The sequence below is a fragment of the Leptopilina boulardi genome, unplaced genomic scaffold (genome assembly GCF_019393585.1).
Source record: "Leptopilina boulardi isolate dan_hultmark-lab unplaced genomic scaffold, ZJU_Lbou_2.1 LbouV2_278, whole genome shotgun sequence".
NCBI lineage: Eukaryota > Metazoa > Arthropoda > Insecta > Hymenoptera > Figitidae > Leptopilina > Leptopilina boulardi.
In genome coordinates, this window is record NW_026137838.1 from 2,757,934 (window position 1) to 2,783,446 (window position 25,513).

Genomic DNA, 25,513 nt, shown 5'->3' on the forward strand with positions numbered 1-25,513 from the left:
CGCGTTTTACTGCGTGTACACACATCAAGTGTAAACATATGCTGTTGCCAGCTGCATGATTGTTTTACACATATATAAATGTATGTATAAAATAACTCACACACATTTCCATTTATGTGTTTGCGCGTACAGCTTAATTATGCAAAGTCTTTCATCTTTCCATATCGGATAATTGCAGTATACAACAACAACAACAACAACAACAAGAACGATTTTCGCATCAACGCGAATCGCTTTGCCAACCGAAATTAATTTATACTTAGATGAACATTGAATAGAAAGTTCCAATTGTAAAGGCATATAAACGTTTATTTAAAAGGAGCGCTTTAGTATATGCGAACTTTCTGAATTTTTAAAAATTTTCTATATTAGTTTTGATAAAACGCGATTTTTTAATTAAAATAAATTTTAAACGTTGCTTGAAAGGAATGAAATTATAAAATTAAATATACACTGAAAAAAAAATCCTCTTGTTTCAAAAGGATTCCTCTTATATTTCAATGCATATTTTCCTCTAGTATATGCTGCAAAAGGATGTCCTCTTGGTTTAAGAGGATTGTCCTCTATGTAAAATTATTCCCCTTAATTTAAGAGGATACTCTTATTTTATAGAGGAAAATATCATCTTAAAAAGAATTCTGACACAGAAAATTAAAAGGCATTAAAATAAGCTGCAACGCTTCTTATTTTTATCCAATTTTGCTTATTTTAATCCATTTTGGTATTAAAATAAGCAAAATTGGATTAAAATAAGAAGCGTTGCAGCTTATTTTAATGCATTTTAATTTTCTGTGGAAATAATGAAAATACAATCATCTAATTTGTATGTCATAGATATAATCTATAAAATTAAAAAGGAATAAAATTTGTTATTCCACACTGAAAAAAAATTCTAGTTAGAATAACCAGAATTCTAGTTAGGGTATATTTAACATTTTGATTCTGGTTAGGTTAACCAGAATTCTGGTTATTTTAACGAGAATTCTATTTAATTCAACTAGAATTCTGGTTAACATAACTACACGGAGAAAAATGGAAAAACGAATAAAGTAACTTTTACTACTTTAAAAGTAAAATTGGACCTGTCCGAAGTTTCTGCGCATCTCTGGCAACTTTTACTCGAAAAATAGTAAAATTGAGTATAAATAAATTTTATTTATTTTATTTTTTATTTATTTTTATTTTTTTTTATTTTATATAAATAAATTTTTTATAAATAAATTTTGTTGAATAAATCAACTAAAGCTATTTTTATTAATATTTTTATGCGAAAAACATATATAATTCATTAAATTTGAAAATTTATTTTAAATAAATTTTCAAATAAAATTAAAATAAATAAAAAATCGTAATAAAATAAATTTTTAAATAGCATAACTTCAAAATTATTTAAATTTTCTTAAAAATTACTTTTAAAAATTTCTTTTACATTCAAAAATAGGCACGTATATTGTGTAAGCTGCAACTCTATCAAGATATTTAAAAGATTATTATCCATTTTGGTTTATTCCCCCCTTTTTTTTTTACACAGAAATTAAAATTTTTTCACGCATGATATATGCGATTTATGACGCGACGTAAATAATATGACGCAATCATCTTTGCGCATGAGCGACTTTTTATGGAAAATCCTCTTAGAAAATTTAGAGGAATATTCTTAAACATAGAAGATTATTCTAAATTCTAAGATTATTATTTTAATTCTAAAAAGATTTTTCTGAATATAAGAGGAATGCTCTAGAATAGTCCTTTTTTGTTTCGATCCTCTTGAAATTAGAGGAAAATATTCTCATTTAAAGAGTATAATACTCTTGTTTTAAGAATAAAAAATTCAAGAGGATTCTGTAAGAGGAATTTTCCTCTGAATACTCTCTAAATTTGAATTAGTAAAAAAGTTTACTAATTTGAATTAGTGACTCACTTTTTGCTTCTAAATTAGTAAAATGTGAGCACAGAAAATTAAAAGGCATTAAAATAAGCTGCAACGCTTCTTATTTTAATCCAATTTTGCTTATTTTAATACCAAAATGGATTAAAATAAGCAAAATTAGATTAAAATAAGAAGCGTTGCAGCTTATTTTAATGCCTTTTAATTTTCTGTGAGTCATTAATTTAAATTAGTAAACATTTTTACTAATTCAGATTTAGAGAGTACAAGAATATTTTTTTTTCGGTGTAATTTGATGATTTAATTTTTAGTTAATTTTTTGGAATTACTAATTTTTTGTTTTTTTAATTTTCAGTGTGGAAAGGGACCGACTTCGAGAGCGGGAACGACAAGCCCGCGCAGCGATGTCGGTCCAGGCGGAGCAGGCAGCAGCTGGAGGTGCTCCTGACGCTCGGCACGGTCATCACAATCATGGACATCATGCCGATTCGCACGCTGCTACCGCTTCCCTCTTTCGTGCTCCTGTTAAGGTAAGATTTCTATTTACTTTACTATTTTTCTTATTTTTTTTTTTTTCCAAAATCGAAAAATTTTTTTCTACCAAGAAAACTTTTTTTTTTTATCTTTTACATTCATTTTTAAAAATTTTTCTCTTTTTTCTTTCTTTGCAAAAAAATTTTCTTTTTAATTCGAGTTGAGAATAAAAATTTGTTTTCTTGTTAAAAAAAAATCTTTTTTTAAAAATTGATTTGAAGAATTGTGAATAAAAATTATAATGGCCAAAGATTCTTCAAATCGTTAAAAAAAAAAAAAACTTTGTTTCATTTAGAGAAAAAATGAAAAGAATTTGCTTCCGATGAAACAAATATATATATATATATATATAACTGATAACATCTGCTTCACCGGAAACTAAAAATTTTCACATCACAGTTTCTCCTTTTACAAATATTGATTTTAAATATTACGTGTTTATAGCTTTTAAACGCTCGAATGAGTGAATTTTTTTTTTATTGATTTAAATTTTACCTTTCACTGTATATATTATTTAAAAAAAAATTGTGTTTAAACAGCTTCGTATTCATTTCGTTTTTTAATTTGATTTTAGAGACTTTTTAAATATTGCAAATAGATAAAAATGCTTTTAAGGTTAATTCAATTTTTTTGCAATATGGCAAGACAAATATTTTTCATTCAAGGGAAATAATTTTTTTTTTTATTTCTTATTAAATTTTCTCTGCGGCGAGTTAATATATAGGAAAATTTGAAAAATGTTTCTTATTTTAAGATATTTTATTTTGTATTGCAATAAATTTTCAACACTGATCTTATTTTTATAAATGAAACTAAAAATTACTTTTAATTAAATTTGGTAATTTAATTAATTAATTAATATATAATTTAATATTAACTAATTAATTTTGGTACTTTTTGGAAGGAATGATGTCACAAAATATATTGCGTCAAATAATATTATTTTGTTACATTTTATTTCTTTCACAAAAAATCGCGTTTATTCAAATTTTTATAAAAACAATAACTTAATTTTTTTTCTTGAAAATTTTTTTAAAATTTTTAAATTTTTTTCAATTAAAAAAATATTTAAATTATAAACAAATTATTTATTGTTTTTATTAAATAATTTTTTAACCATTACGTTATAATATTTTTAACCATTATTAGTATTAAATTAATTATTACTATTATTGTTATTACTATTATTATTATTTAGTTATTTGAATATTTACGAGCAGTGCCCTTTCGTACAATATAAATATTATTTTTATTATTATTATTAGTATTATTACACTGAAAAAAATTTATTTGATTTAAATAATTGGTTGGTTACTTGATTATTATCAAATAATTTATTTGTATCAAAATTATTTTTTTCAGTGTATTATTATTATTATATAAAATAATTATTAAATTAAATCACTCAATTTACTATCAGCAACATTAAAAAAATTACAAATATAGAGAAATGTTTCAAGGAATAAAATAATTATTTGTTTATAAAAATTGGATAAAAATTGCGATTTTTGTCTGAACTGAAAGGAAAAAAAAACGAAGCTGAAGTACGCAACGTTTCTATAAACGATTTTTAAATAAATAATTTTTTAAAATAAAAAATTCTATAATTTTTTGCCTAAAAAATATTTTTTTTATAATTTGTTAATTAATGAAAACTCCAAGAAATATTTTTTAGGTCAAAAAATTAGAGAATTTTTCATTTTAAAAAATTATTTCTTTAAAAATCGTTTATTCACTCAGAGAAATAGTATATTTATCTCAGAGCCTACTAATTCATTTATTTGTTGTAAATATATTTTATTTTATTTGAATAAAAAATTTATTTAAACTAAAGAAAAATTTATTTATGACAAATAAAAATTTATTTATGACAAATAAAATTTTTATTTACATCAAATAAATAAGTTAGTAGGCTCTGAGACAAATATACGCTTATTTAATTCAAATATATTTTATTTGATTCAAATAAATCATTTTTCTGAGTGTATAAACGTTGTGTACTTCAGCCTCGTAAAAAAAAATAAAGACGGTAAAAATAATTATTTGATGATAGTTTTTTAACTAAACCCTTTTTTTCGAAATGGTTATATTATCAAATTTTTCATAATTAATTAATTTTTCTAATTAAATTAATAATTATTTCCGAAATAAAGAATAAATATTTTTATAATGTATCAAAGAAATTGCCATTTATTCTTTAAATAAGTTTTTGAAATTACCCACCGTTTAATTATCGTAATTTTGGGGGAAATTGGCCAACGCTATATATATATATGGGGAGCTAAATGAATCTCAATTAATTTTATGGATATACCCCTAGCTTACAAGTCGTTGTTGAGATAAGTCTATAGAATTGAGGAGGGCGTAATGCGTGTTGAAAATCGGAAGTGTGAAGGGATGATGAGAGGGTGGAGAGGGGGGAAAGGAGGTATGGCAGCTGTCCACAAAGCATCGGAAACAACCCTTGGTTAGGTTTGAAGCCGGTTAGGTTTGAGGATATATCCATTGGACCTCTCTCACATTGCTCGTAAACTCCATGTGTATATATATATACACACATGTACATCTTCTCTCGTTTTCTTTTTTCTCCCTGAATTTTTTTTCGTCCTCTCTCTTTCTCTCTCTCTCTCTCTCTCTCTCTCTCTCTCTCTCTCTCTCTCTCTCTCGTATTTTTTTTCTCCTTTTCTCTCTTTTTTTATTTTCCTCCCGCCCCCCCCCTTGCCCCCCCTATTCTAAGCCTTTTGAGATTTATCGTTTACTGAAGATACACTATCCTGTCGATAGATAAAATCGCTAGCAATCTCGTGGCATTTGAAACGGAAGAGAATTGCCGAACGGCGTAAAACACACCACTGAAGGAAAGTGCATTGAAAATCAATGTTTACGAGTCGACGTATCTCACTACTTGTTACGACACTCTCTATATACAGCTGTGATAATACCGGCTAAAAGCAAAAATAATTTACAAAACGCGAATTACAGTAAAAAAAAAGAAAAAAAAAACTCTTACATTGCGGTCATTGTCAAACAAAAAATCACAAATGTTGAATAAATATTTGAAAAATTCACTCTCTTTTTTGTTTTTGTTTTTTTTTTTTGAAAGAAAGTTAAAATAAAATATTTCCCGCGGTTATATATATTTATGTTTAATATGTAAATGTGGTGGTAAAACGGTTTGATAAAATAAAATTTAATAAACAGATATGATATTATAACTTGATGAATTAATAAAAGTTTTAATATAATATAAAGCAACAGGTGTTTGTGGATTTGTATAAAAACATTTTTAAGAGAATTTAATGAGGGAGATTAAAATTTTATTTTATTCGACGGGGATGGAAAAATTCTTTTAGTATAAATAAATCTTTGTGAGAATAATATGTAAATAGAAAAAGAAAAATTGTATCATCTGTAAGTTAATTATTATTTTTTATTTTTTTATTCTTTATATTTTTATTATTTTTACTATTTTTTAATTTTTTTTTAAATTAATTTTTTAGTTTTTTTATTTATTATTATTATTATTATTTTTTAATTTTTTTTAAATTAATTTTTTAGTTTTTTTTATTATAAATAATAATATAGTTAAATAAAAAATTATTAGAATCAAAAATAAATAAAAAAAGATTTTATTTTTCATTTATTGAAGAGAAAGAGAGAAATAAATTTGATCACAATTAATAATTAGAATTTAATTAAATTATGGGTGATTGAAAACAATGGCATTTTAAATTAATAGAAATGAATATAAAAATATTATTCAACAAGTGATTTTTCATTGTTTTTAAATTTATTAACCACGATTTTTATTTATTAAAATAAAAAAAAAAAAAGTTTCCGATAAATATTTCCAAAAAAGTTGTTTTCATTTTTAATATAGATAAATTATTAATAAGAAAAGCTATTAATAGTGGGGTTTTTTTTCCCAACAGTTTGTAATTACAGATTAATCTAATTTAAGTTATTTCTAGACAATTACAAATGTGTCACATATCATGTGATACTTCAAGGACGAGTAGAAAATAATTTTGAATTCGTGTCTTATAGTATCACGCGAGGCGTACGTGGAACATTTTTGTTTGTCATTTTTTTTTCAAAGAAACACAAATTTATTTATATATATATATTTTTTTAGCTTTGATTGAAAAATGTAAATTAATAAATTGATTATACATTAATAATTTACTAATTAATTATTAAATTATATTTACTAATTATGTAAATTATATATAATTATTATATAAATAACATAAATATGTTATAATAATTTATAATCTATAAATTGTTGTATAAATTAATAATTTATAAATTATATTATAAATTAATTTAATTCAGTTATAAATTATTAATTAAGTTATAAATTAATTTATTGAATTATAAATTAATAATTAATTAATTTAGAAAATAATTTATTATTAATTTTTAAGAGTTTTAATTAACTCAATTAATTTATATAAAATTGAATATATTTTTTTGAAAATACTTTTTCAATATATATTAAATAAATAAATAAATAAATTTCTTAGCATAAAAAAAATTTGAGACAACAATGTTGAGAAATAAAAATTTTTTAAAAAAATAAACCTGTTAGTGATAATAATTTTTTTTTTTTTTTTTTCACTCGAGAATAGAATGAAGTGTATAACCGATGACACGTAAATTGAAAAAATACACATATAGAAAGAAGTGGAAGGTAAAAAATTTATACCACAATACAGAAAAATGTTGATAGTTGAAAGCTATTGAATATTTAAAGGACATTTTGTAAAAATTCTTGTCTGTATATATATATTCAGAGATAGAGGTTCGTTTGATTTATTTTCCCCACTCGTAATCTTGTTACGAATCAGAAAAATTTCAAGAATCAAATCTTATTTTCGAGATTTGAGCTTATATGGTCTTTCAAAACATGACATTTTTCTTCTCTGACTTTTTGCTCAATAGATATATATATTATAATCGAAATCAAATATATATAATCTTCTTTTTAGAAGATTATATAAAATTAATTTAAAAAATTAAATAATAAATAATAATAATAAATAAAAAATAAATACAAAAAAAATAAAATAATAATAAATAATAATAAATAAATACAAAAATAAATACAAAAATAAATACAAAAAAAAATTAAATAATAATAAATAATAATAAATAAATAAAAAATAAATAAATACAAAAAAAAATTAATAAAGTTGGAAATTTTTATAGAAATTTCAAAATAAAAATATTCTTGGCATGGAAAAAATTGTTTATCTGGAACAGCGGTATATTCATCTAGAATAGCAAAAACTTTCACTGTTTTAGTGAAACATTTCGCTGTTCCAGGTAAATATTTTTTTCAGCGAGGCTAAAATTTTTAAATTTGAAAAATTTTTAAATAGGAACTTAAATAAATAGAAACTCATTAAATAATAATTATTTTTTTTCATATGTAAATTATCAAATATAAAAAGGGGGAAAAAATTAATAAACAAAAATTCAATATTGTAAAATGTGAATCGATGATAATAATAATAATTATTTATTAATAATTTGTACATATGGCATTGGATTTCCTTTTTGCTGTTCTTCATTCTTCTTTCTATGTTTTTTTTTCCTCAATATATCGTGCTTATTACTCTTTTTCCGGTGCTTTCAGTATTCTTCACTTTGTCCTTCCGGTGGATATAATCGTACTTTCACGTAAAACCCACACATATGCACATACAGTATTTCGGAATCGGAGATAGTAGGTCACAGTTGTCAAATCATTAGTTTAGAATTCAGAATTAGTCATATTTATCAACATTTATAGAATCAAAAAAAAAAAAAAAAAATAATCGAAGGATAACGTTAAATGTCACATTTTTTTTTTAAAGACGTTAAAATATTTTATTTTCTATTAATGAAAGAGCTTTATTTATAGAAATAGGGTAAAAAAATTGCAAAATTTCCAAATTACTAAATTGCGACTTTTTATTTTAATTACAAAAATATTTATAATAAAACAATAAAATAAACGGGACTTAAAATCCGTTTAAGTATAACGGTTCGCTAACTTAAATGTTAACTTAAATGTATACACTTTTACGTATTTACGAGGACAAAAAAAAAAATCTACAAAAAAAAACAAAACGTATAAGGTCGTTAAAATTCTAAATTACATCGCGCATATAATGTTTTACACATATATTAGCTGTTAACCTTGTAACGGTTTTAATGAAACTTTCTTAATGAAATTATTATTTAATTTTAAATTTTACTTTTTTTTGTAAATTTTTCCTGGAAAAAAAATGATTTTTTCCAATATATGTAGAAAAAGTGAATTTTATTTTTCCGATTCGTTGGCTATGTTCCAAAAAAAGGGGTCAAGCTGTAGGTCAAGTTGAATTTTATTAACAAACTTTATATCGCGCAGAGTGTGACCAAAATTTACGTGTCTATCATCGATCTATTGTATATGTGACGTCGATATTACGTAATGAATTGCGATACTTTATCGTGCCCGAGTGACATATGTTGTGTTTGCACTACTTTAGATCGATTTAGATTCAATTTGTGACTGAAAAACAGAAAAAAGTCTTTAAAAATTTTTTTTCTTTTTATAAAGAAATTATTTTCTCGTATTAAATTGATTTGGTTTCATAATATAATATATATTTGTTTTCTCCCTTTTTTTTGCCTTTCATTTCAATTTTTTTTTCTCCAAAAAAAAATTGGACAAGTTTGTTGATATAGCAATTTTCTCCTTACTGTGATAACTTAATTATCCGCAATTAACTAACCCCCCCCCCTCCCCTTCTAAGTTTATATAATTATCGACGATTATATCGGATTCATCGACGACCATAATCGCTCCAGGGATTTGGATTTACGTTAAATTTAAGTTTGCCTCCTGACATTCATTATAACAAAATGTATATATGTATATAATTTGGGATGAGGCGAAGTTTCCAATTTCATTTACTAAAGTTGAGTGTAATTAACATGAGAAAATAATAATACTGGCGAGATGGGTAACTTTAAATTATTTTCAATTTTTGATCAGTGAAATTTTTAGTAAAAATTTTACTTGCAGTACAAAATTTACTAGTAAAAATTTTACTTACAGTACAAAATTTACTAGTAAAAATTATACTCACAATACAGTAGAAAATTTACTAGTAAAAGTTTCATTTGCAGTACAAAATTTACTATTAAAAATTATACTCACAATACAGTACAAAATTTACTAGTAAAAGTTTTATTTGCAGTACAAAATTTACTAGTAAAATTTTTACTTACAATACAGTACAAAATTTACTAATAAAAATTTTACTTACAGTACAAAATTTCTAGTGAAAATTTTACTTACATACAGTAAACAATTTACTAAGAAAAGGTTTACTTACAGTAGAAATTTTGAACTGTAAGTAAAATTATTATTAGTAAATTTTGGTATTGTATTGCAAGTAAAATTTTTACTATTAAATTTTGTACTGTAAATAAAGCTTTTACTAGTAAATTTTGTACTTTAAGTAAAATTTTTTTAGTAAATTGTGTACTGCAAGTAAAATTTTTATTAGTAAATTTTTAACTGCAATGTAAGTTAAAATTTTTCCAGTCAATTTTGTACTATAACTATAGCTTTTACTAGTAAATTTTGTTCTATAACTCAAAATTTACTAATAAAAGTTTTACTTACAGTACAAAATTTACCAGTAAAAATTTTACTTACAGTACAAAATTTACTAGTAAAAATTTTACTTACAGTACAAAATTTACTAATAAAAATTTTACTCACAATACAGTACAAAATTTATTAGTAAAAGTTTTATTTGTAGTACAAAATTTACTAGTAAAAGTTTTATTTGCAGTACAAAATTTACTAGTAAAAGTTTTACTTACAATACAGTACAAAATTTACTAATAAAAATTTTACTTACAGTACAAAATTTCTAGTGAAAGTTTTAATTACATACAGTACACAATTTACTAGTAAAAGCTTTACTTACAGTAGAAATTTTGTACTGTAAGTAAAATTATTATTAGTAAATTTTGGTATTGTGTTGCAAGTAAAATTTTTACTATTAAATTTTGTACTGTAAATAAAGCTTTTACTGGTAAATTTTGTACTTTAAGTAAACTATTTTTTAGTAAATTGTAAGTAAAATTTTTATTAGTAAATTTTTTACTGCATTGTAAGTAAAAAAGTTTCCAGTCAATTTTGTACTATAACTAAAGCTTTAACTAGTAAATTTTGTTCTATAAGTAAAAATTTACTAATAAAAGTTTTTCTTACAGTACAAAATTTACTAGTAAAAATTTTACTCACAATACAGTACAAAATTTACTAGTAAAAGTTTTATTTGCTGTACAAAATTTACTAGTAAAAGTTTTACTTACAATACAGTACAAAATTTACTAATAAAAATTTTACTTACAGTACAAAATTTACTAGTAAAAGTTTTATTTGCAGTACAAAATTTACTAGTAAAATTTTTACTTACACTTCAGTATAAAATTTACTAATAAAAATATTACTTACAGTACAAAATGTACTTTAAAAAAATTTACTTACAGTACAAAAGTTACTTAAAAAAAATAAATTAAATTTTGTACTGTAAGTAAAACTTATTAGTAAATTTTGTATACTGAAAGTAAAGCTTTTACTAGTAAATTTTGTACTGTAATTAAAATTTTTACTAGTATATTTTGTACAATAAGTAAATTTTGTAGTGAAAGTGAAATTTTTATTAGTAAAATTAATTAAAATTGAATTTAGTAAAATTTTACTTACAACAAAAAAAAGTAAGTAAATTTTGTGACAATTGAAAGTAATGAAATACTTTTATTATTCCATTAAATAAACTAGAATTTATTTTCTTTTTTCTTTTTATCTGTTTATAAAAAAAAAAATTGGTTTGTCTGTTTGTGTTGAACTTGATTTTCGTGTTTAATTTTCTACTGAATAAACTGATGAACGCATCACACCGTGTACGCGTAGTTTAGGGGTTGGGGGAGAAGGGACGATATTGGCAATGGTTTTTAATCCCCTTTTAAGATAAAATGTTGTTGAACTTTCAGTAAATTTCAACTGGCAGAATAAAGTAACGTGAAAATGTTGGCTCAACGCGTATAGTATTGATTTACCTCTCTTTTGCAGAGGAGTGAAATTTGCCAAAAAGGTCAAAGTAATCCTCTCTCTCTCTATATATATATCTATTTCGTTTAAACTTGATGTTCATCTCGCGGGACAAATTAATCTGTTGGGTAATGTCGCGTGTCGCAAAACAAAATTGAAAGGAGTTATATTAATAATAAATAAAAAAATTTTATATTTTTATATATGATTCTTTTTATTTTTATTATAATTCAACTCATATACAGAGATTTATTAATAAACGGAATTACGTAATGACATATACTTGTTTTATATATATATATATATAGTTTATATTTCGATTAATTATATAATATTTTTATTTTAATATTATAAAATTTTCGTTTTTTAAAATAATATAATTTGATGTATAGATTTTTAAAAATTTTTTTCAGTACATTTTTTTTTTAAATTGAAAAGAAATTTATTTAATTCAAGTAATCGGTTACATTATTATTAAAATATTAAATAAATATTTACTTGAACCAAATAATTTTTATTTGCTTTAAATAGACTGCATTTGAACCAATAATTTTTGTATTGGAAACAATAATTTCTGTATTTGAAACAAATACCATTTAATTGACTTAAATTATAATAATTATTTAATACAAATATTTATTTAATTGACGCAAATGATAATTATTTAACACAAAAATATTTATTTACTTGGCGCAAATAATAATTATTTAATACAAATAAATATTTATTTAATTGACGCAAATAATAATTATTTAATACAAATAAATATTTATTTAATTGGCGCAAATAATAATTATTTAATAGGTAAATAAATATTAATTAAATTGGCGCAAATAACAATTATTTAATAGGTAAATAAATTATTTATTTGATTAATAGTAAAGTAACCGATTATTTCAATCAAAAATAATTTTTCTATACATATTTCGTTTGATATATTTCTCAGAAATATATAAATTTTTAATGTTCTATTTATTTTTTTTTTAAAAAAAGGACAATTATTATTTCATTTGAATATGTAAAAATAATTTTAATTACGCCTGACCAATAAAAAACGAGTTTTTTTTTTGCAAAAGTAAATTTTCCATTTTTCAGTAAGACCTTTCACCTCCGTTTAAACGTCTTTAACGATAGCAATATAAATGTCTTTAAAACGATCTCAACACACTAAACTCACAGGTTAAATAAGAATTGCAAATTAGCACATAAAATTTGTATATAATGTTCTTGTCATTTTGATTTACACTGTCTCAACTGCATTTTTATATATATATATACAATGTTTATGTGTTAGTTTGTGACTCTCACATCATTTTTCTTTTTTTTTTTTTTTTTTTTTTTTTTAAATGCACTTTTTCAAAAAAGTTTTTTTTTTTTTGAATATGTAATGAAAAAAATTACTCGTAAATAATATTGAGAGCAGGCTGTTTGTCCTCTCTAGCCAGATGTTTTTTTTTTTGTAATTTAATTACTATATTTACATAGGTTTAATGTTTTTTTAAAACAGTTTTTGAATTATGGCATCAATATTTCATTGTTTATGAATTTGTATATGTATAGAAAATTACTAAATACACGTGGAAAATTAACATCATTGTGACTATAATTATGGTTTATGATCAGTGATAATTTTTTTAAAATTGAGAAATTAAAATTTTTTACTAATATGATATAAATTAAGTATACTTATTAAATTATAAATTATTTAAATAATATGTTTGAATAATTAAATTAGCTACAGCAAATTACAAATTATTATTTTAAATAATATTAATAAATAAATATATTATTAGTAAATAATAATAATTATTATAAATTCAACACTTATTAAACACTTATGTAAATAATTATAATAATAATAATAATAATAATAATAATTATAATTATTATTTTATTATTATTTTATTTATTATTATTATTATTTTATTATTTTTATTATTATTTTAATTATTATTATTATTTTATTTATTAGTAATTCTAAATTAGATAATTAATAAATGTTGGTTAATTAATTTTTTTTAATTGTTTGAGCTTTAACTGGAATAAAATAGATTAAATCGATTGTTTAGTTGTATCATAAATTGCATAATGAGCTTTCACAGTGAACTAAATGTATATATATATATATATTTCTATTGTATACGCGCACGTTAATTACAACATTAAACGGTTCATATAATGTTCATTGATTATCTGTTCAATACAATTTCCACCAATATTGTATAATTTAACTTTATAAATAGTTTACAAATATTCAAGACAAATGTTTATAAAATGAATTCACACCTTTTTGAAATTATATAATAATAATAATTATTATTATTTAATAAATTAGTTTTTCGATTTTTTGGAAGACGTAATAATAATAATTATTATTATAATTTATTTTGATTTTTTTTCTATATTAAATAAAAAAAAAAATTCAATTCAATATAGTTCACGCATAAAATATGTAAATTTCTCTCTCTATATATAAAGTCGATAGATGTGTGCATTTTCTAGTACTTGACGATTTTTTTTTCTTTTCCTCATTGCAAAAGTATTACAGTTTGAATCGTTTTAAATTTTCGGTTTTGCGGTCGAAAGGGCCGAATTGAGAGTATTGACCTTTATGTATTATTCAAGTCTCTCGATGGGGAGGGCCCTGGGGGTGAATATAAAGAAGTAGAGAGAGATTCAAAAAAACTAAAAAAAAAAAAAAAAAAACGGCTATCCACACAGTCCTACTGCTTCCCCCCTTAGCTCTATTTTCCTTGTTCACCCTCTTCTCCACGCTTGTAGAATGCAAAACGTCAGCGAAGTTTTTCTGTATTTGAAAAATTTTTGAACAGGTTATTCAATTTTTAATATTTATCGTCAAAGTAGTTTTTATTGTTAAATTATTATTATTATTACAATTATTATTAATATTATTATGATTATTATTAATATTATTATTGTGCCTAAAAAGTGTTTCCTCGTCAGTAAAAAAATTCTTCTAGTAATACAATTTAAAATTTGTTAAAAAATATTATAATTAACAAATTTTAATTATAATTCAAACCGACAGTAATGAAATTTAAATTTTTTACCTATCTCTGTCCAAATATTGTAAAATTAACAACTGAAACTATTATTGTTTGAAATTGTTTTAGTTTAAACCATCCTTTAAGAATACATATTTTGCTAAATATTTCAATTTTCCACTCTGAGTGTTGAAAATTATTTTTGAGACTTATAAATATATATTCTAAAACTTACCAAATTTAAATTTTACAAAGTGAATTTAACGTAGAACCAAATTTTTCAATAGTAGAATTTTTATTTAACCGAATTTTTATATAACATATTTTTACATATAATCAAATTTTTATTTAGATGATTTTTTTATTACAGCTTAATTTTTATTTAACCAAATTCTTATTTCATATTAAATTTTTGCTAAACGAAATTATTATTTAGCCGAATTTTTATTTTACTAAATTTTCATTGAATCGAATTATTATATATTTTCGAATTCTCATTTCACTGAATTTTTATTTAACCGAATTTTTATTTAATAGTATTTTTATTAAAGCCTAATTTTTGATTTAACCAAATTTTTATTTAATAAAATTTTTTATTAATGCCTAATTTTTAGTTAACCAAATTCTCATTTCACTGAATTTTTGTTTAACCGAATTTTTATTTTGCTAAATGAAAATTTAGGGTAGTAAAAATTCGGCTAAATAATAATTTCGTTTAGCGAAAATTCAATGAAATACGAATTTGGTTAAATGAAAATTCAGTCAAATAATAATTTAGTTACGTGAAAATTTAGTTAAATACGAATTTGGCTAAATAAAAATTTGGTTCAATGAAAATTCGATCAAATAATAATAATTCGGTTACATGAAAATTTAGTTAAATACGAATTTGGCTAAATAAAAATTTGGTTCAATGAAAATTTTTATTTAACCAAATTCTCATTTCACTGAATTTTTGTTTAACCGAATTTTTATTTTTCTAAATCAAAATTTAGGGAAATAAAAATTCGGCTAAATAATAATAATTTCGTTTAGCGAAAATTCAATGAAATACGAATTTGGTTAAATGAAAATTCAGTCAAATAATAATTTAGTTACGTGAAAATTTAGTTAAATACGAATTTGGCTAAATAAAAATTTGGTTCAATGAAAATTCGATCAAATAATAATAATTCGGTTACATGAAAATTTAGTTAAATACGAATTTGGCTAAATAAAAATTTGGTTCAATGAAAATTTTTATTTAACCAAATTCTCATTTCACTGAATTTTTGTTTAACCGAATTTTTATTTTTCTAAATCAAAATTTAGGGAAATAAAAATTCGGCTAAATAATAATAATTTCGTTTAGCGAAAATTCAATGAAATACGAATTTGGTTAAATGAAAATTCAGTCAAATAATAATTTAGTTACATGAAAATTTAGTTAAATACGAATTTGGCTAAATAAAAATTTGGTTCACTGAAAATTCGATCAAATAATAATTCAGTTACATGAAAATTTAGTTAAATACGAATTTGGCTAAATAAAAATTTGGTTCAATGAAAATTTAGTAAAATAATAATTTGGTTAAATGAAAATTTAGTGAACTGGAAATTCGGCTTAATAAAAATTTAGTAAAATAATAATTCAGTGAAATAAGGAATTCGTTTGAATAAAAATTCAATGTAATAATTCAGTTATAAATAATGAAAATTCAGTGAAGTGAGAAGTTGGCTAATCCAAAATTTAGTTTAATAAAAATTGAGTAAAATAATTTGGCTAAATAAAATTTGGTTAAATGAAAATTTTAAATGAAATAAAAATTCTAAAATAATAAATTAATTTAGCGATTAATTTATTTAACTGTGCATTTGGCTAATTAAAAATACGGTTTAATAAAAATTGAGTACAATGTTTAATTTGGCTAAATAAAATTAGGTTTAGTGAGAATTTGGTGAAATTTCGTTTTAATGAGAATTTGGTGAAATTTCGGTTTAATGAGAATTTGGTGAAAATAAAATTCGGTTTAATGAGAATTTAGTGAAATAAAAATTCGGTTTTATGAGAATTTAGTGAAATAAAAATTTTTATTTTGAAAATAGGAGCTTTTTTTTGCTATTTAGCATATGAAAAATGATTATTATTAAAGCGCACTTGTCCTCGAGTGACTCCTCCTACCGGTCTTTGACCGTGTCCACGTGCATAACAAGGATCGTTGTAAAGGGTGGTGAAAGTCTGCTCACCAGTTACCTCGTATACAACCACAGAGTCTACAAAGCGTATACACAGTGCCACGCGCAACCAATACGGTTTCTCTAGACTTGAGAGAGAGAGAGAGTGTGTGTGTGTGGGAGGTCGAAATCAATACGTGAGAAAGGGTGGGATAATGCAATAGCTTGTCAAGCGAATCGTAATACACACACACACACACACTTGTATATTAACATGCACTTTTATATTATATACATATATTGTATATACGTATACACATATTATATATACATAAACACCTTTATGGACAAAAGGAAAGTTGAAACCGAGATCCTTAAATAAAAAAAAAAAAAAAAAAAAATTGTGGAGCAAATAGTAAAAAAGGAAATGGGGTGGGGAGCACATAGGAAAATGAGGAAAATGAAAAGAGTGGGTTTTAGATGACAGAGAAATATACGAGGAAATGTCGACAGTTTTTAATGAAAGCAATGTGTGTTCCATCATTTTTATTCTGTTTTTTCTTTTTTTTTTTCTTTTTTTTTTTAATGTTGACGCATATAATTTCATTAGCCAATTACTTGAGAACCTGAAGGTAAAATGTAAATGTTATGATGATGGTATTCATCACTCTTATTGTCATTCATTTATATATATATATTTTTACATTCTCATCATGTTATTATTTATATGTATTCCTTTTTACCTGTATCTTGATTAATAATTAAAAAAATTTTTTTCTTTTGTTTCAGGTGAGTTCATGATTCATTTTCTCATTCAATATTGTGGTAAGTCGAAAAAAAACCGAATTTATACTATATCAATTTTTTTTTTTCAAAAATCGAAAATTTTATTTGTTTTTTTTGCCAAAAACCGTTCTATATATATATTTTATTATTAATTATACGAAAAACGGTTTTGTTAAAAAATAAATATTAAACCGATTTGGTACATTTTATTATTATTAATACAAAAAAAATGGTTTTTGACAAAAACTAAATATTACCGAAAAACTGTTTTAGGCCTTTTTTTGAATTAAAAAACAAATATTAAAACCGTTTTACGCCTTTTTTTTGTTATTATTAATAAACTGGAAAAAATTTATTTAATTTAAATAATTGAGTAATTGACTGTTATCAAATAAATATTTATTTGTATGAAATAATTATTTGCGTTAATTAAATAAATATTAATACCAACACAGAAAATTAAAAAGCATTAAAATAAGCTGCAACGCTTATCATTATTTTAATTCAATTTTGCTTATTTTAATCCATTTTGGTATTAAAATATTAAGCAAAATTGGATTAAAATAATAAGCGTTGCAGCTTATTTTAATGCCTTTTAATTTTCTGTGAATAAATATTATTTGCGTCCATTAAATTTATATTTATTTGTATTAAATATAATTATTATTTGCGCCAATTAAATAAATATTTATTTGTATTAAATATAATTATTATTTGCGCCAATAAAACAAATATTTATTTGTATTAAATATAATTACTATTTGCGCCAATTAAATAAATATTTATTTGTATTAAATAACTATTATTTGAATCAGTTTAAAATAATTATTTTTCAGGAATAAAAAAATTATTGGCTCAGATATAATTCAAATAATTATTTGTTTCAAGTAAATATTTATTTGAACATAGTCAGGTAATCGATTGTTTGAATCAAATAAATTTTTATTTCAATGCAGAAAAAACGGTTTTAACAAAAAAAAAAAACAAATATTACCAAAAACGATTTAGGCTTTTTTATTGTATAATTAATTATATTTATTAAATAATAATTAATATTAGTTAATTATTAATTAATATTAGTTAATTATTAATTAATATTAGTTAATTAATAATTAATTTTAGTTAATTAATAATTAATTAATAAAAAACTAAAAATGTACGATTAAATGGAAAATTGAAAAAAGCGCAGACAGGTGAATTAAATACCCATTGTTTTTGCGAGTATGATATATATAGTTGGTAGTGAAATATCGCGATGGAATTTTTGTTATATGAAAAAGAGAGTGAGGGGGGAAAAATGGAGAGCGGGAGGAAAAAAAAAAGACAGTTAAGTCGCAGAGACAAAGAAAGCTTGACAGATTAAGAGAATTTGAGACAGACACACGACGAAGCGAGATGAGAGATGGAAAGAGGGATAAGCGCGCGATAAAATAGAGAGGTAGAAAACAAAGAGTCCAAGACAATGGTTTTGAAAATGTCGAAACACATTTGTGGGGAGTCAGTGCAAGTAGAAAAAAAAATGAACGTAAAATAAATCTCTCTCTCTTTCTCTCTACTGCCGTTACGCTTTTCTGCAGACAGAAAATTACACCTGATGCTGGATAACCAAGTACCAGACTAAGTCGGAGATGGACCATCCATGTCACGTGCCACCTTTAACTTCTTTTTCTTTCTTGACACTTCATTTATTGCTCTTTATTTACAAAACAGAAAAAAAGCAATTTTCCTCGTAAAACAATATTATCTCAAAACATTATTTTTATAAAAAAAAATATTTCTTGGAAAATTTATTTATAAAAAAAAAATTGTACCTGGAAAAATGATTTTTATTTAAAAAAAAAAAGTTTATTTGGAAAAATTAATTTAGAAAAATTATTGTTATTAAAAATTATTATTAAAAATTGAAAATGGATAAATTTTTTTTTATGAAAAAATTATTTTTCTGGATGTGAAAAATAGTGATTAGAGGATTTTATTGGATTTTTTTTGAAAAATTGGATTAGTTTTATATATAAAATTGGAAAAAAACACCTATTACGTTTTTGCATGAGCGATGGAAGAAAGATGCTGTGTGTGAAGACTCTTAACCTTTTGTATCTGGAAGCGTCGATTAAAGCATTTCTGCTTGACTGCTCGTCTGTCATTTGAATACGATTCACAGTCGAGCAAAAGCACTTGCCACTGAGAGGATTAATTAATCGTATCCTGAGCAATGGGTTCTTGTTCCTTTGATTTACATCACGGTCCTTGAAACGGGTTTCGCTTTAGTATCAAGTGATCCGCTATCTAATGCTCCAGGAATCCCGTAGCTCTACCCTCTATATATGTATATTGTTACACATTACTTTTCATATACAAATAATAATTCAAATATGAATATTCCAAAAATATTACGAGAATATTCCAGAAAATATTACATAATATTTCAAAAATATTACAAATTAATATTTCGAAATATTACCGAAGAATATTCCAAAAAATATTACCGAAGAATATTTCAAAAATATTCCGAAATTATATTCCAAAAATATTCCAAGAGTATTTCAAAATTATTACAAAAGAATATTCGAAAAATATTACAAACTAATTTACCAAAAAATATTACAATATTCCGAAAACTATTACAGAAGAATATTCCAAAAATATTCCGAAATTATATTCCAAAAATATTCCAAGAGTATTTCAAAATTATTACAAAAGAATATTCGTTAAATATTACAAACTAATTTACCAAAAAATATTACAATATTCCGAAAACTATTACAGAAGAATATTCCAAAAATATTCCGAAATTATATTCCAAAAATATTCCAAGAGTATTTCAAAATTATTACAAAAGAATATTAGGAAAAATATTACAAACTAATTTACCAAAAAATATTACAATATTCCGAAAACTATTACAGAAGAATATTCCAAAAATATTCCGAAATTATATTCCAAAAATATTCCAAGAGTATTTCAAAATTATTACAAAAGAATATTAGGAAAAATATTACAAACTAATTTACCAAAAAATATTACAATATTCCGAAAACTATTACAGAAGAATATTCCAAAAATATTCCGAAATTATATTCCAAAAATATTCCAAGAGTATTTCAAAATTATTACAAAAGAATATTAGGAAAAATATTACAAACTAATTTACCAAAAAATATTACAATATTCCGAAAACTATTACAGAAGAATATTCCAAAAATATTCCGAAATTATATTCCAAAAATATTCCAAGAGTATTTCAAAATTATTACAAAAGAATATTAGGAAAAATATTACAAACTAATTTACCAAAAAATATTACAATATTCCGAAAACTATTACAGAAAAATAATTCGAAAATATTACAAAAGAATAATCTAAAAAATATTCCAAAAGAATTTTATTAAAATTCGAATTTGATTTGAATAGGAAAAAAATTTTCCATTAAAAAAAAAAACATTGCAATTGTAAGATTCGTCATGTAATTTTAATGTACATAATTTAACAAGCTGAAAATTAGTAATAAAGCAATGATTCTTGATATAATGATGGGACTAAGTTTCAGGTTCACTGAACCAGAAAAATGTACATAAATAACAATTGCGCTTGTATCATTACGTTTTACCTCTTATGCGTTTTCCTTTATGTTGATTTTATTTACACGTGCAATTCTGTTGTTTTACTTTTCATTGTTTATGTTTTTCTTCCAATATTGGTTATTCATTAATAATTACTATTTCATTATTTAATTATTAACAATAATAAAATTTTTATTAATAATTATTTTTAATAATTATTTTATTAATAATTATTATATTTATTATATATTAATTATATATTAATTATATTAATAATTATTATTTTATTATTAATTACTTATAATAGTAATTATTATTATTATTATTATAATTATTATTAATTATTATTAATTATTATTAATAATAATAATTATTATTATTAACAACAATTAATATTTTATTTATTATTGTTAATAATTATTATTTTATTAACTATCGTTAATAATAATTTTTTTTATTATTAATTATTGTTAATATAATAAAAAAAATACTTCTTCTTTCTTTGTCTCGACAATGATTTTAATCAAAATCATTTTGCGTAATTATTGTAGAGAGAAAAAACTATTTTCAGAGCCATATTTGAAATTGATGTTTTTACGTCTATAGGAATAATGGGAGAAGAGGGGGTGGATGATAGTTAACTGTCTGTTTAGTTACAAACTTTATTATTATTTCAAACTTATTCACTCTTTACAACTTTTGCCAATATATAATACCTTTTACGATAACATCGTTGCTGTCTTAACAACATCATTAAACTCACATAATTAAATGTTTTTACGCGCGCGTTGTATAGTGAAACAAAAAAAAAAAAAAAAAAAAAATCGATATGCGTTCAATTTTATTACTTTTCCGGGTAAAAAGCGATTATTATTTTGATGACGCCAATAAGAATTTCGCTGGAATTACTAAAATATATATTCACTCATGCAACAATAATCTTTCGCTAATTTAGATAAAGTATAATTTTAGTATAGAAGTATAAAAATAATAATTGTTTTTACTTATTTATAAATATTAAATTATTAAATTACAAAATAATTTAATTAGTAATTTAGTAAATTATAAAATTAGTAAATAATTAAATTAGTAATTTAGTAAATTATAAAATTAGTAAATAATTAAATTAGTAATTTAGTAAATTATAAAATTAGTAAATAATTAAATTAGTAATTTAGTAAATTATAAAATTAGTAAATAATTAAATTAGTAATTTAGTAAATAATTAAATTATTTAAAAAAACGATTTAGTTGAAATATTCAATTTACTGTTGATAAGAAGTAATAAATTATTTTGACACAACTTTTCAATATAAACACGACAGTTTACAGACACGTATTTAAAATCACAAGTTTAAAAAGTTTCAATTTGCAAAGTTTAAATTCTTTCGATTTGGTATGCGTCCGATTTTTCAAATTCTTCTCAAGTTATTCAAAACTTTTTTTCTTTTTTTTCACTAAAAGTAGAACATCACTTTAAATTTTGTTAAAACTTTGTGGTAATTTTTTTCTTTAGAAATAATTTATAAGAAAGTGGCTCTGAATTATAATTTTCAAAGTTTTTTCAAACGAAAATCAATATACGCGTCTAATTAAATTGTTTTATCAATATATTTACAATTATAAAATTAATAGCTGAAGGAAGGAAAATATAATTATTTTTCTCAAAGAATACTTTTTAAAAAAACATCAAACATTTATTGCGTATATTAGATGATTAGAACTATTTTTTGCGTATTAAATTTTCATAATTAAAAAGACGATATCGAAAATTGTGATTCAAGAGGAAGTAAACAAATTTTTGCCATGGTCCAATGATTATGAGGAATATATACTATCTTAACAAATGTCCCCGTCATTATATTATATTATATTCGATTCGAGGCTGGGCTTCCTTTTTGAGTCCTTGAAGAGGCTATTAATTCACCTACCCATTAACGTATCAAGTTTACCTCGACTCTAATCGATCACGAGTAAACCATATCTATATACACATACCTTCGATTTCATCAAGTATTTCGCTATTCATGCTCGCGTGTGCAATTCAAACGGGAAACGGGTCGTTTCGTGTCCTTCGAAGGACGCGAAGACCCATTGTTATAATCCCTTTGCGTGGTTCCTATATATGGATCACTATATATATATTTATATTTATAAGAAGCTCATTAAAAATGGTAATTAAAAAAAACAAACAGTTTGTTTGTTTGTCTTTTTTTTATTACTTAATTTTAGTCTAGAAAAAATTATTTGGTTCAAGTAAATATTCATTTGATAATAAAGTAATCAATTATTTGAATCAAAAAAATTTTATTTAGTCGAATTTTTATTTTACTACATTTTTAATTGAACCGAATAATTATTTTTTTCAATTCTCATTTCGCTGAATTTTTATTTTAACGAATTTTTATTCAAACAAATTTAGCCAAATTTTTATTTAGCCGAATTCTTATTTAATAGAATTTTTATTAAAGCCTAATTTTTATTTAACCTAATTATTATATCATTAAATTATTACTAAACGAAATTATTATTTAGCCGAATTTTTAGTACACTAAATTTTCATTTAATTGAATTCTTATTTTTCCAAATTATCATTTCACTGAATTTTTGTTTAACCGAATTTTTATTTTGCTTAATGAAAATTTATAGTGAAATAAAAATTGGGCTAAATAATAATTATGTTTATCGAAAATTCAGTGAAATGCGAATTTGGCTGAATAAAAATTTGGTGTAATGAAAAATTCGGTCAAATAATAATTTGGTTACATAAAAATTTAGTTAAATACGAATTTGGCTAAATAAAAATTTGGTTTAATGAAAATTTAGTGAAATAATAATTCAGTTAAATGAAAATTTACTAAACTGGGAATTCGGCTTATTGAAAAATTGTATTGAATAAAAATTTCGTTTAGCGAAAATTTAATTAATTAAAAAATTGATAAAATAATAATTCTATAAGTATACAATAATTCGGAATATAGAAGACTAAAGTCTAAAATCATTTTTTACTAAAGTTATTGTTTACTAAAGTTATTGTTTACTAAAGTTATTGTTTACTAAAGTTATTGTTTACTAAAGTTATTGTTTACTAAAGTTATTGTTTACTAAAGTTATTGTTTACTAAAGTTATTGTTTACTAGTTATTTTTACTAAAGTTATATTTACTGAAGTTATATTTACTAAAGTTATTGTTTACTAAAGTTATTGTTTACTAAAGTTATTGTTTACTAAAGTTATTGTTTACTAAAGTTATTGTTTACTAAAGTTATTGTTTACTAAAGTTATTGTTTACTAAAGTTATTGTTTACTAAAGTTATTGTTTACTAAAGTTATTGTTTACTAAAGTTATTGTTTACTAAAGTTATTGTTTACTAAAGTTATTGTTTACTAAAGTTATTGTTTACTAAAGTTATTGTTTACTAAAGTTATTGTTTACTAAAGATATTGTTTACTAAAGTTATTGTTTACTAAAGTTATTGTTTACTAAAGTTATTGTTTACTAAAGTTATTGTTTACTAAAGTTATTGTTTACTAAAGTTATTGTTTACTACAGTTATTTTTACTAAAGTTATGTTTACTTTTTTGAATTTATATTCTTAACACGGTATATTAAAATTCTCCTGTACAATATTAATGTCTTATTTGTCCGAAAGTAAATCACTTTTTGACAAAAATTTGAATTTTTACCCTCACTATATAAAAAAAAGGGACATTGTGTGAGCCTGCAATTTTCTTTATTCTTTTTCGGTCGTTTTTCCCATTTTTGTAGACGTCTGGCGTCTATGGTTTGTGCGAAAGGATTCAGAGAGAGAGAGAGAACGCGACGAGAATCACCGAATGAGACGCGTATTCACTATAGGAGAATGGAACTCGAGAGAAAGAAATAAAATGAGTGAAAGAGAGAGAGAGAGAGAGGGAGTTGGTGATAAAGAGGGTAAAGGGGGATGGAAATGATATGAAACGGAGCAAAACAAGGAAGGTTAGCAGTGAAACCACCGGAGATAGAATGAGATGTCAGAGAGTCGTTTGTTGGTAGCTTGAGAGAAAAAAAAACGGGGTGGGTGGGTGAGGATGGAAAACGGAAACTTGAGGGTGGAATAAAAGGGGTGAGAGAGAGAGAGAGAGAAAGAGACGAGACTGACGACGCGGTGGTTGGCAGAAAAATAATCGCGGATGAGTGGAGAGAGCACAAATGGACCGATTCCTTTTCCACTTCATTCAGTGTATTTCTTATCTTCTTCATTTTTCTATTCCTTTCTCCGCGTTCAGTTTGCTTTCTCCATTTGCGATGATTAGTTGCCTCCTCCTCTTTTCACATATATCGCGGAGCATTTAATTTTCAAAACGAACGTTCGCTTTTTTGTTTTTTTTTCCCCCCTTTTTTAGATTATTTTTCATCTTTTTTTTTTTATTTTTATTTTTATTGAATCATTTTTTATAACTATTGAATTTTGTTTTTATTAATTTGAAAATTTTGTTT

The 25,513-nt window shown here is 22.8% G+C and overlaps 1 protein-coding gene across 7 annotated transcripts in view; it reads left to right on the plus strand.

The window, feature by feature from the left end:
- Positions 1 to 25,513, plus strand: part of LOC127282010 (AF4/FMR2 family member 4-like) — a 225,096-nt gene that overhangs the window by 92,053 nt on the left and 107,530 nt on the right. For all 7 annotated transcript variants that reach the window (XM_051306070.1, XM_051306069.1, XM_051306071.1 and 4 more), the window contains one exon: positions 2,244 to 2,418. In XM_051306070.1, the coding sequence (XP_051162027.1) occupies positions 2,244 to 2,418 (175 nt within the window). The remainder of the gene's footprint in view (positions 1 to 2,243; positions 2,419 to 25,513) is intronic.